At 46.1% G+C, this 12541-nt stretch overlaps 2 protein-coding genes across 3 annotated transcripts; one reads left to right on the top strand and one right to left on the bottom strand.

Annotated features, from left to right (window-relative positions):
• Positions 1 to 608: 608 nt before the first annotated feature.
• On the bottom strand, positions 609 to 6496 carry Hey (Hairy/E(spl)-related with YRPW motif). The gene is made up of 3 exons (XM_033337565.2): positions 4017 to 6496; positions 3512 to 3726; positions 609 to 1506 (listed from the first exon to the last, which is right to left on the bottom strand). Exons 1-3 carry the CDS (start codon positions 4643 to 4645, stop codon positions 1100 to 1102), a joined length of 1251 nt encoding a protein of 416 aa, XP_033193456.1. The 5' UTR covers positions 4646 to 6496; the 3' UTR covers positions 609 to 1099.
• A 1764-nt stretch (positions 6497 to 8260) lies between these two features.
• Positions 8261 to 12512, top strand: LOC117158659 (ribosome biogenesis protein BMS1 homolog). 2 transcript variants are annotated; one of them, XM_033337803.2, is made up of 3 exons: positions 8756 to 8897; positions 8983 to 9472; positions 9552 to 12512. In XM_033337803.2, exons 2-3 carry the CDS (start codon positions 9012 to 9014, stop codon positions 12472 to 12474), a joined length of 3384 nt encoding a protein of 1127 aa, XP_033193694.1. In that variant the 5' UTR covers positions 8756 to 8897; positions 8983 to 9011; the 3' UTR covers positions 12475 to 12512. The 2 variants fall into 2 exon arrangements, with proteins under 2 accessions (XP_033193693.1, XP_033193694.1); XM_033337802.2 differs by having other exon boundaries at positions 8261 to 9472.
• Positions 12513 to 12541: the final 29 nt, after the last annotated feature.

Below are 12541 nucleotides of genomic sequence, written 5' to 3'. Positions count from 1 at the left end.
ATCGAACAATAGCCACGTGCCCACGCACTATTCTTCCTGTTTGACAATTAGCTCGGCTACTCCCCGTGGATTTCGAATATTCGTAAAAAAGAAAAAGAAGAAAAAAAAAGAGAAGCAGCAGCGGCTAATTATTCTCATCGATCGTAACGAGCTGCGCGAATTTCCCGTTTTGCGAACGTATTCTCTATGGAAGGTTTAACGAGTCGCAAAACTGGTTCGTATGCCGCTGTTCGAGCGGAACCCTACCACGGACGCTTACTTTGTTTCTCGTTGCGACCAATAGTTGGCCTCGGCAAGCTGCAAAACGAATCTTTGCATAAGAATAGTTGGCGGACTTTGTCGTTACGAGCACGATGCGTCAGCGGGCATAGCGCGAATCCTGTTCCGGGGAAAACCCTGGATGATAGAGGATAAGGAGTGGGGATAGAGGCGAGCAGAGAATAAGTTGGCAGAAGAGATAAATACTCGCGCGTTTCGATGGTTTCGTGAATTTGACTCGATCGGCGGGAAACGTAGCGGCAGAAACGAGAAGTCGGATATAACGTACGTGTCTATATGTACATAAGTAAATAAATATACGTTATGGTATGTTTCGTTATCGTCGTTTTATTGCAAACATCTTTGAGCGTTTCCTTCCATAGGACGTACGCAGCGCGATACGTTTAATGGCACTTGTTCGATCGATACATCTTCGACTCGATTATTATACAAACGAGCAGACTATATTTGTTACAAGAGGAACGTGAAATATAAAGGAGTAAAAAATAGAAATAAGAGCGAACGATTTCGATCGCGTTTCGTTATTTACAATAATTGCGATTATATCTATATACAAATCTATGTACAACGTCGTGGCTCGATCGGCAGGCATCGCGAGTCGAGTCGAACCGAATAAATAGATAACATCCGCTTGGATGGTTATTAGGTACTCGCATGACTATCGTACGTAAAGTACCGTACCGTGTCGTAACTTAGAAAAGAGAATTCCCCGAGGAGAGGAATACGAAATCAGAAGAGAGTTCTACGTTCGTTCGAAAACGAGACGAGATGATAAGAAGACGCAGGAAGTGGCGAAACTCGCCTAAGGATGGGCCGTGTTTCAGTAGGCCAGTTCGGCACCCCACGGTCTATAAGGTTTACCGTGTTGCTGCTGGGGATACTGGCCGGGATACTGGCCCCATCCGAGCGCGCTACCACCCAGAAGAGGTGGCATAGTACCCGTTCCAGGTGGCATTCCAGGGGGAACCGAGCTCGCCGCCGGCTCGTAGCTGCTGCTCGTCGAAGACGACGTCAGACTCGTCACCGGGGGCACGGACGAGGGCACCGCGGACGGAGGATGATCGCGGTGAAAACTTTGCAGATGGGAGAGCAATCGTAACCTCAGAGGATCCCTCTCGTCGAGGCCTTCCATCGTGACCAAGTAGCGACCGACTTCGGCCGCGCATTCGCCCCAGCCGACCGCGTGGTAATCCATCGCCAGCTTCGTACTGTCGTATCCTTCGGGACCTGTAAAATTACAAGACGATGCGTCAAGTACGCGTGCAGCGGTGTCGATTTTCATTCGAATCGGCGCGTATTTTTCATCTACGCGAAAGGATATGGCAGCCGGAAGGATATGGTACGCGTAGTACGTACAGGAGGAACGGGACAGGTAGCGTGGGAACCGTTTAGACCCCCGTAGATCCTGACAGATGCGCGTTATACGAGCCGCTACGCGCAGGCTGCGAAGATCCAGACTACGCTACTACGCTGATTTCTTCCGCGTTTCTTTTCTTTTTCTTCCTCTTTTCTTTTTTTTCCGTTGCTCGAACGTCGCGTCGGTTCTTCCTCTCGTCGAGAGCGTCGCGCGATTCGCAAGAGGCGCCCCGGTTACGCAAAGACGAATAAAATACGCGATACATCGGTTCGCGTTTGGAAAAATCGCGAGAAATCGCGTTCAGAGCGTTTGGAAAAAAAGAAAGAGAAGGAGAGAGAGAGAGAGAGAGAGAGCGTGATCGTGGATCGACAGAGACGGGAATCGCTATCCGATAGGTAGGCGAGAAGGCAAGGGCGAAAACTACGCGTACGTGTGTGTACGCGCGCGCGCGCGCGCAGATATAAAACGGGAGTCGGTTTCCCACAGGGTTCGACATCTGCCCCGACCGTGAGCAACTCGGCGGTGCCTCCTTGACGAAGGGTGCCACGCGGGACACCCCACTACTACCTAACTCGCCACCAATCGTGGGAACACCACTTCGGAAGAGTCGTTGACTTCCTGTGCTTCCCACAGGATCTCCGATTCGGCTGCAGCTCCTCCCTGCCACCTGCTTCTCTCCAAGGATATCTCGTTCACCGACGCGACCACGCGCTTCCCTTTCAAATCGCCGGAATACCGTTCGATCTCGCGTCTTTCTTCTCTTTTTCTTTGTCCGCTGGATCAGCGCCGACACCGAGATCCTCTTTACGAACGAACGCCGTCGTTTTCCAGCGCCTTCGTGTCGTTTAGATCGCGAAACACGAGCGTCGTTTACATGCCGACCAACGACTCGATCTCGATCGTGCACGAGATCCCGTGAACGACCGCGACTCGTGTTTTCACGATTTTAACGCACAGACGACAGATGGTTTTTCGGTTGCACAGTTTCGAGTCACACGCGATTACCACGATACGTGGCACGCCGCACGGTCAACAGGTGTCTTTCGGTAGGAAAAAGTATCGCTTCGTACCGATTTACGAGAGAACGTTGCTCGTTTGATCGTTTCGCTCGACTCGCTCGAACGTTCTTACAACGTGTCGCGATAACGCGTGATTTTCGGTTGATCGCTTGACCGCCGGTGCCGGGATATCGCCAGATTTTCAGCCTAGCGCTTCACCACCGACGCCACGATATCGCGCCACTTTTGTTTCTCTATCTATGCGCGTCTTACGCATCGACGCGTACGCACTCGTCGTCGTTCGTTTCTTTCTGCGTTTATTCTGCCTCAAGAAGCAAAATACGAGCGATCGGAACAAGAATCACTCCGCGAGACTGTTTTCGCAAGTCTGTATCGGTATCTGTTTCGCGTGCCAACCGTTTCGATCGAAAGGTACGCGATAGAAGTTTCATAATCTTGTGCCTTTGCACGCATATAATACGAGCGAATTTATCGAATTTGTTTACGCGTCTATCGCTGATAGACCTTCGCTTTATCGGATCGTTCGACGTACTCGGAAGATTCTGACGTTTCTGACGTTCTTCAGAAACGAACAAACGAGCAGCGGCTGGTATTTAACCCCTTGCCGTGCCACGTAGCTCGACGAAACTGGACCCAAGCGGTAGGCGGTACGACGTTTACGTTTGGCCCTCGACTTTCCGTTCGCGAACCTGGCTTGCGATAATTACGTTTCGCCCTACACTGTCTGTTCGCGAGTCTGGCTCGCGATATTCGCGTTCGGGCCAAAGATCCTCGTCGGACGAGTCGGACTCGTCGAAGCACGGAAAGGGGCCAACCGGCGTGCAACACGGATGGTGGTGGTCGTCGAGAGGCTTACCTTTGTTTCGAAGCGACCGCAAATGTTCGACGGTGAGCTGCAAGATCTCCGCTTTCTCTAATTTGCCGCTGTGAGGATCTCTCGCTGCTGCCGGCACTAATCTCCGCAGCTCGCCGAGCGACGCGTTTATTCTGTCGCGGCGTTTCTTCTCTATCATTCCTCTTCTTCGCTTTCGCGACGCGTGCTGACAGGAATCGCCTCCCGGCGAATTACAACTGTATCGAACAAATAAGAGAATCAACAAAGCGATCGAAACGAATTAATCGGTGGAAAGCGTAAGTGCACGACCTATGTAACCGACTAACACCGCCGAGAACAACTATCGAATTTATTGTTAACGTTACGGCCGATCCGGGGGTTGCTCTGTTCGCAACAGTCACCCTCTCTCAATCAAGACAATGAGATTTTAATTAGCGCGTCGTTCGAAAACATCTGGACGTGTGCGGCCGATCGGACACGAAACACTCGGATTGGACGCGGCATCGAAATCGGCATCGAAACTTACGGTTCTTTGCCGCTCTCCTCGGAAAACACGTCGTCGCAATCGGAATCGCTCATAGCTCTCTTCAAGTTTCTCTGTTGCGACGTTTGTTGTTGTTGTTGCTGTTGCTGCTGTTGTTGCTGCTGCTGCTGCTGCCCGCTCTCCTGACTCCTTATGTCCACGACGTCGATCTTAAGATCGGGGAACTCGTGACTAGATCTGATTTCGCTGCCCATGTCTGGCCTCATTCCCGACAAATCCTGGTGATGTCGCACCATCTCGGGCCTGTGCAATTCCGGTGGCTGGTGTCGTTGCTGCATCTCCGATGCGGCGGAAGGATGCCTCGGATCCGACCTGTGCATCTCGTGTCTGAGATCGGCGGTGCTGGTGGTAGTGGTGGCCGGATGCCTGAGGTCGTGAGGTGGACGCGGATCGTGATGATGGCGCGGTGCGTCAGAATGCTGCGGCTGATAAGAGGGATGCGGCGGCGGTGGATAGCCCCAGTGGTGATGATGATGAGTGGAAGGCGGACCGGGAAGACCGGAGATGTGATTGGGACCGACCGGGCCGACCGGACCGACCGGCCCGGAGCCGATTTCCGATGACAGCAACGTGCTGTTTTCGTCCGATCGCGCCACCACGACCCTCCACATTTCTTCTTCTTTCTTCGCCAATTGTCCCGTGCTCTCGAACTGTCGTATTCCTCGAAATCGATCGGCGACGCTTTCCTCGCGGTCGAAATCGCGCACAGATCGAAAACAGGTCGTCACTGATTCATCGCAAGCTGTCGCGTCGTACGTTCGTTCGGGTTCGTAAGCGTGCGACGAACGCGATCGTCGCTGTCACTCTTCACCACCACGTTACACCGCGAAGACGAGAGGAAGACGAAGTCGGCCGTCGCGAGATGCGATCGTTGTTTCGCGTAGCGTTGGCCGGAAGTCGATGGTGTCCACGTGTCGCGGCTTCCAGAGGAGGTTCGCGGTCGCGTGTACGCGCGCCAAGTAGGCTCGCGATATATTAGACGATGGTGCGAAACGCGACGCACTCGCAGGCGTGTGCACTGGTCGCGTGGCGGACGACGTTTGTCATGTGCGGGCGGACTTGGGGACGGCACACGACCGCGTGCCCCGTTTCGTCCCTGGCACTATTGGTGGGGACTAGGTGTGCCGCGCCTCCTTGGTGCGGAGGGGGCAACTTCTCTGTTTCGCTTCTCGATCGCAAGGTGAAAACCCCTCTCCTCTCTCTCTCTCTCCCAACCTCTGCGCTCCCTTTAGAAGCACAGGGGTTTGCGACTGGGGGAAGAAAGAGAGCGAGAGACCAAGGGGGAGTAAAGCGGCGATCGGACAGGGCGATTTTCGTGGGAACGCTCGTGGCGCTTAACTGGTCGCACGCCGCCTCTACCCTCTTGTTCGTGCCTGTGCGAGATTTTGCAAAATCTGGGAACGTGACGCCACTCGATGCGCGTTGGCGTTGCGCGCGTCGACGAGCCTACTGACGCCTACCGAATCGCACAAGGAAGAGGAATGCGGTCGCATCTATCGGAGAAAACTGGATCTCGCGGATCGGTCCTTGAATTAGCGTGAAATCGCTTTGCTGGTTCGGCTATCTCTCGACGCGACTCCCACGGTTGCCAGGACTCGCGAACGCTCGCTACGAAGGGTGGCCGGCTACGAGGGAGGGTGCGATCACGATAGAACCGTTCTCACGCGGCAATCGCACGCGGCACGCGCTCCTACGATTATCGCTGGCTCTATGGGAACCAAGCCGACTAATCGTGCGTCGCGTCGTTGACTTTTTATCGAAACCGAGCGACCGCTGCCGATCCGCCGACTATTCGCCGGATCCGAAAACGCGAAAATTCCTCTTTTTCTTCTTCGGCTAGCGAGATCCGAATATCCGAATTTTCGGCGTAATTCGGCGATGCTTTGTACTGATTCGAACTGATTCGAAAGACCGTCGCGGTTGGTTCGCGATCGAAAAGCTCGATCGATACTCCGGCAGAGTTCTAGCGCGATATTCCGCGTCGCTCTGTGGATAGGAGAAGGCTGTCGAAATCGAAGCAAAGTATTTCACCGTCGCTTCCGGGCTGCACGCGACTCGTGCACGTGAAGTCGCGTGTCGCGAATCTTGTCGCTCGTGTACGCTCGTGTTGCTGCGAACGGGCACCGCGCCGTCACTTAGCGCGTTAGCGGTCGCTCCTTCTTCCACTTACGCTGTCCAATTCGAAGAGGTTGCCGCGCGATTTTTTCACGATTCTATCCACGCTTCTATACGCGCTTCTATCCACGCTTCTATCCACGCTTCTATCCACCACGAGCGAAACTGGTAGGGATAATTTTACAAGAGGAGCTTCGCTCGTTTCGGCCTACAAATATTTATATTCATAATTCCGGCCGGACCGACGAGTACGCGCGAAAGCGTCCAGTCGATTCGTCCGATGGCTTGCCCATCTCTTGCACAAACAACGAATGTTCGGTGTAAAGCAAACACGCATAAAATTAGTAGCATTCGACACTTGTCCGGCGCGATCTTCCTTGCGAAAACAAAGGTTCGCAATTCGATCGGACGATGGACCGAAGGGTGATGGACCGCGTCCATCGATCGTGACCGATGGTCACACCCTCCGCCGATCGACCGGTTGACCATCGACGTTGACAGTTGGCACCGCGACACAATCGTCCGATAATTGGTTGATATTGTTCGGAATGCTCGAGTCCGAAGCAACGTGCGCGCACGCATATGCCAGTCCGCGTATCTAAATGATCGCGTGCTCGATTGCTTTACGATTTGTTGGTGCAGTTTCTCCGATCAATCGGAAATATGAATTTATCGGCGATCGCGTTACAGTATCTCCACGCATCCGCGAGAATTTATCGGCGATAGTATTACGAGGATCGGAATAGAATGATAAATATCAGCCCCTACGATTCTACGAACCGTACGTTCTACCCTTGTTTGTCCTCGCAATCTTTCTCCACCATCGAATTCTTCTTTTGTATCGTGTCGTACCTCGGATTCTATGGACATGGAAATACACACGTTTCGCGAGGTTAGTCGCGATTTTACGTATCCGCAAATACGAGCAATTCGATCCTTACCTTTCCTCGCTTCTCCCTTTTCCGTTTCTTCTTCCTCTCTGAACAGTTTTCGACCAATTCGAACGATAGCGAAACATTTTTCACGTTTCCAAACGAATGTCTGAAAATCCGGCGAGTCATGGAACGTCTCGTCCCATGCCATATGTGCCATGGGCACATCGTAGCCTGCCCTTCGCCAATTAATCGACTCTCCGATTAACCGTTGTCCAACTCGAATTACAAGCCCATAGTGTTAAACACAGATCCGGGGAAAAGCGAAAAGTCGTCCTGCGGTCAGTTTCTAGTGTCTTCGGTGTAATTCTGATTCAGTTAGTTCCCATATTCGTTGAAAACGTTGGGCTACGAACAGAAAAGGGACGTTGTATATTCTCGAGAGTGGGGGTGGCCAGAAACTCATCGCACTTAAATGAATATATACATTTAGAAAGTCGAATGGGAATGCTCACACCCTAAAATTATACTTCCATTTAAAAGTCACCCCAATCGTCGCAGCAATTCGCCGCGGTTCGGGGCGTCTCAATTGAAAACAAGTGTAAATCGTCGCGGATCCGCGCTCATATATTAAACAATTTTTTTAGCCGTGATTTTCAAAGGTGACAGCTGTCACGTGCCGATTCGACGGACTGGAACAACCGCAGAACCACGTTCCTTCCTTTCCAATATGTCACTGCACGTCTATCTTCGAAATTTCATTTTATTCGTTTCTACTTTCATAGAATAGAACGACATTGCGTTCAGTTAACCAGCTCCTTGCCACCATGCTATGGAACGATCGATCATGCGTCCAAATTTTACAACATCACCGGCTATTGTACGAATTAAGATACCTTTGATCGATGACTTTTCAATCGAAGTCTGCTATCGCTTGATCCCAGGGGAAAATGTAGCGGCCGTGTTAACGATACATATTGTCCTAACGCGTTAACTCCCCCCCGTTTTTGTTTCAAACGACTCTTTACGTTCTCTATCAACGTAGTGTTTTCCGAACATTGTACGAGATACAAACAAAATTTAATGTTACCTCTGATATTACGTATATAAGAATAAGTAGTCGGTATACATAGTTAGAATAACTAGAATCATCTAGCGGTGAAAATATGAAATATTAACCGAAGAATGCAAGAATAAATATTTTTTATTCGTGATAAATCTCTTTGATCGTTATATCGAATTCTTTATTAATTTCTAACTTGGAAATGTATTTTCTCATACTGTCTCGTATAATTCCATTTCCCATAAATTATAGTTTTCATAACATAACCTTCTTCTTGCAACGATCGCTCAAACGACAAACGTCTGCCCTCGCAGACAACACGTGATAAACATTTATAAGTTGTGGCGTTTCTTGTATTCTAAATATTGTATTGCAAATTATAATACCTGCTTATCGTTGAAATATCGAAATTATTTCAAATATTATACCGTTTCTATATGCAGAAATATGTGTATAAAGTGTATCGTGGATATAATATAACCTTAATGTTATAATACCAATTAGCGAATAGTAAGTTTTATAAAGAAATTGAAAATGTCAAGTGAAACGGGGAACGACGTCACTCATAAAACTCATAGAGAGCGTAATGCCGGTCGTAAAGCGGAAAAAAAGAAACGAAAGAAAAGCCATGTTCAAGAACTTACGGATAAACAGAAAAATCCAAAGGCATTTACATTTAATTCTGCGATTAAGGCAGAAAGACAATTTAGACGGAAACAGGATATAGAAACAAAGAAACAACACATACCACTGGTTGATAGAACTCCTCTTGAACCTCCTCCGGTTTTAGTTGCTATTGTTGGCCCTCCGAAGGTTGGCAAATCTTTAGTTGTTCAATGTCTCATTAAGAGTTACGTGAAACAACCATTAACTAATATAGTTGGCCCTGTTACTGTAGTTTCTGGGAAGAAAAGAAGAATTACCTTTATGGAATGTAACAATGATCTAAATAGTATGATAGACATTGCTAAAGTAGCAGACTTAGTGTTGCTCTTGGTAGACGCGTCCTTTGGCTTTGAGATGGAAATATTTGAATTTCTAAACATCTGTCAAGTTCATGGTATGCCTAGAATTATGGGTGTTTTAACTCACTTAGATTTAGTAAAAAATGCAAAACAGTTAAAGAAAATCAAAAAGACGTTGAAACAAAGATTTTGGACGGAAGTCTATGCCGGAGCAAAATTATTTTATCTATCTGGATTAATTCATGGAGAATATTTACGTACAGAAATAAAAAATTTAGCAAGATTTATTTCTGTCATGAAATTTAGGCCATTGACTTGGCGTACCACGCATCCTTATATTTTAGCTGATAGAGTAGAAGATTTAACATCTCCGGAACTAATTAGACAAAATCCAAAAGTTGATAGGACAATAAGTTTATATGGGTATGTAAAGGATTATATATATATGTAAATATTATGTTTCTTTCAATTTTTAATATTAATTTTTTGTTAATATTGACAGGTATGTGAGAGGAATTCCATTAAATAAAGAAACATCCATACATATTCCGGGTTGTGGCGATCTAAAGATCAAAGATGTTAGTTTTTTGCCAGATCCGTGTCCTTTGCCTGAAGAGTTAAAGAAACGTGCATTAGTAGAAAAGGAACGATTAATTTATGCACCTTTTTCCGGTGTTGGTGGTATAGTATATGACAAGGATGCTGTTTATGTTGAATTGGGTGGTAGCCATTCTCATCAAGAAGAAGAAGAAACAGGCTTGGTTGGAGCTTTAATGGACACACAGGAAACATTAGACCAAAAGTTACAATACAGCGAGCTACAGTTATTTAGCGATGCTGCTCCAATAAAGTCACAGGATATAAGCGAAGATTTAGACAGTTATAAGGGAGAAACTATAATTGATAATGGCAGGATCAGGAGAAAGGTTCTCTTTTCTGATTCTCAATCACTGGAGAATTTCTCTGATGTATCTGATGATAGCGATCAGGAAGATATCGCAGACGATCAGTTAAACAGCGATCAAGAGGAAGAAAGTGAGAATGAGGAAGTAGATGAAGTGGAAACGAAGGCTGAATGTTTGCAGACAGACAATGACGGTGAGAAAGAAACGTATAAAAAGAAAGGCCTTAAGAGAAAAAGTAAAAGCTATAAACCAGAGAATGTTAAAAAGAGGAAAAGTTCGTCAGATAATTCAAATCTGGAAGACAACGACGTATCTATTACGAAGCAAAACTCTCTGAATTTGACAAAAGGTAGAATTTCAAATGTATCGAATGACACGGATGTTTATCGTTCTCTGTGCAAGGAATCGGATATCTTCGTAAAAAATAAGATTAAGGAAGCGCTCGACCAATTAAATTTAGATTCAAGTAAAACAAGCGAGAGGATAAATAGCGAGAGCGAAAGTTTTGACGAATTAAGCGACGGAGATTCACGAGATGGATTAGAAATGGATGACTCGGAAAAGGGAACTGATTTTCGTGAAACTTCCGAGGAAGAAGAAGAAGAAGAAAATATCGAAGCTAATAATATGAAGAAGAAGAAGAGGGAGGAAGAAGTTGATGAGATCGAGGACGACGAAGAAGTTGAAGATGAATTAAAATGGAAATCAAACTTAGTCGAACAAGCCAGACAAGCATTCGAAAAACGTCAGCGAAGTAACAAAAATCTCATGAAAGTCGTTTACGGAGTGTTCGATAGGAACTGCACGAAAGAGGATGAGAATGTGGAGAAAATGGAGGTCGAAAATGACGAAATAGGTGGTATCTTCCGTGTCGTTCAAGAACAGCAGAAACAAAAAGTACAAGAAAAAGAGTTGCAAAATCAAGAAGAATGTATATTTTTTCCGGAAACTCAACGGAATTGGTTGGACGAAGAAAATAAAATACTTGTAGTAAATCGTTTCGTAACCGGAAAATGGAAAGAATCGGAAGATGCAGAAGAACTCTTAAAGTTAGATGATGTAAATGACGAAGAATTGTACGGTGATTTCGAAGATATGGAAACTGGGGAAAAGCATGAAGCAGAAAGTAGAAAAGAATCCATAAAGGATGAAATGGAGGAAAGGGAAAAGCTCTTGGAAAAGAAGAAAAAATTGAAGGAACAATTTGATTTAGAGTATGATAACGGCGAATCTAAAACATATTACGACGAATTGAAACTTGAAGTTGAAAAACAAGCGAATTTAAATAAGTCAGAATTTGAGGGATTAGACGATAACATAAGGGTACAATTGGAAGGTTATCGCCCAGGTATGTACGTGCGTGTCGAAATTGAAACTGTGCCATGTGAACTGGTTACTAATTTGGATCCTACATATCCATTAATTATTGGAGGGTTGTTACATGGGGAAGAGAATATAGGATATGTACAAACAAGAATAAAAAAGCATCGATGGTATTCGAAGATCCTAAAGAGCAAAGATCCATTAATACTTTCTGTAGGTTGGCGTCGATTCCAGACGTTACCAGTTTTCTCAAAATTAGAAGACAACTTGAAAAATAGAATGTTAAAATATACTCCAGAACATATTGCCTGTATGGCACATTTTTGGGGTCCTGTTACACCACAAAGTACAGGAATCCTGGCAGTTCAGGATGTTGCCACTAGGGTACCAGGTTTTAGAATAGCGGCAACAGGTTCTATCGTAGAGATGGATAAAAGCACACAGATCATGAAAAAATTGAAACTTACTGGTGTTCCGATGAAGATTTATAAAAAAACAGCTTTTATAAAAGATATGTTTAACTCGGCACTCGAAGTTGCTAAATTTGAGGGTGCTAGAATAAAAACCGTATCCGGTATACGTGGTCAAATAAAGAAAGCTGTATCAAAGCCAGAGGGATGTTTCCGTGCGACATTCGAAGACAAAATACTTTTGAGTGATATTGTTTTCTGTCGAACTTGGTATAAGATTGACGTTCCAAAATTTTATAATCCTGTTACATCGCTCCTGTTACCTGTCGAAGAAAAGAATCGATGGCAAGGAATGAAAACAACTGGACAATTAAAAAGAGAAAAGAACATTCGCGCACCTGCTAACAAGGATTCTATGTATACACCTATCGAGAGAATGGTAAAAGTGTTCAAACCTTTGTCTATTCCCCGAAGTTTACAGAAAGAGCTCCCGTACCGAGACAAACCAAAATTAATGCCAAAATCGAAACACGAGCCAAACTTCAAGAAAGGAAGAGTAGCAGTAATACGTGAACCAAATGAAGCTAACGTTGCGAAGCTGATGAGAATGATTAAGACCAACTACGCTTATAAACAAAAACAACTTAAAGAAGCTACTAAACGAAGAATCGAGGGACATCAAGCTAAAATTGCTGCCGTTGAAGCACGAAAACTTAAACGGCAGAAAGAATTGAAGAAACAAGTGTTTAGAGAACTTGGTAAATTAGAAAAGAAAAAGAGGTCATAGTGTATATTTGTTTATAAAATATATTGCATTCTAATAGATAGGCTGGCAGTTATCTTTTACCACTTTT

Source organism: Bombus vancouverensis, chromosome 5 (genome assembly GCF_051014615.1).
Source record: "Bombus vancouverensis nearcticus chromosome 5, iyBomVanc1_principal, whole genome shotgun sequence".
In the NCBI taxonomy this organism is placed as follows: Eukaryota; Metazoa; Arthropoda; class Insecta; order Hymenoptera; family Apidae; genus Bombus; species Bombus vancouverensis.
The sequence above is the reverse complement of the archived record's forward strand: the minus strand, read 5'-3'. Positions and strand labels throughout refer to the sequence as shown.

Excerpts from the sequence above, each read along its gene's own strand:
- Hey (XM_033337565.2), bottom strand. The coding sequence starts at position 4,645 with ATGTGGAGGGTCGTGGTGGCGCGATCGGACGAAAACAGCACGTTGCTG. Across the intron at positions 3,727-4,016 it reads GAGGAGAGCGGCAAAGAACC|TTGTAATTCGCCGGGAGGCG; the intron begins GTAAGTTTCGAT and ends TGTTCGATACAG. Across the intron at positions 1,507-3,511 it reads GCGGTCGCTTCGAAACAAAG|GTCCCGAAGGATACGACAGT; the intron begins GTAAGCCTCTCG and ends GTAATTTTACAG.
- LOC117158659 (XM_033337802.2), top strand. The coding sequence starts at position 8,619 with ATGTCAAGTGAAACGGGGAACGACGTCACTCATAAAACTCATAGAGAG. Across the intron at positions 9,473-9,551 it reads AGGACAATAAGTTTATATGG|GTATGTGAGAGGAATTCCAT; the intron begins GTATGTAAAGGA and ends TAATATTGACAG.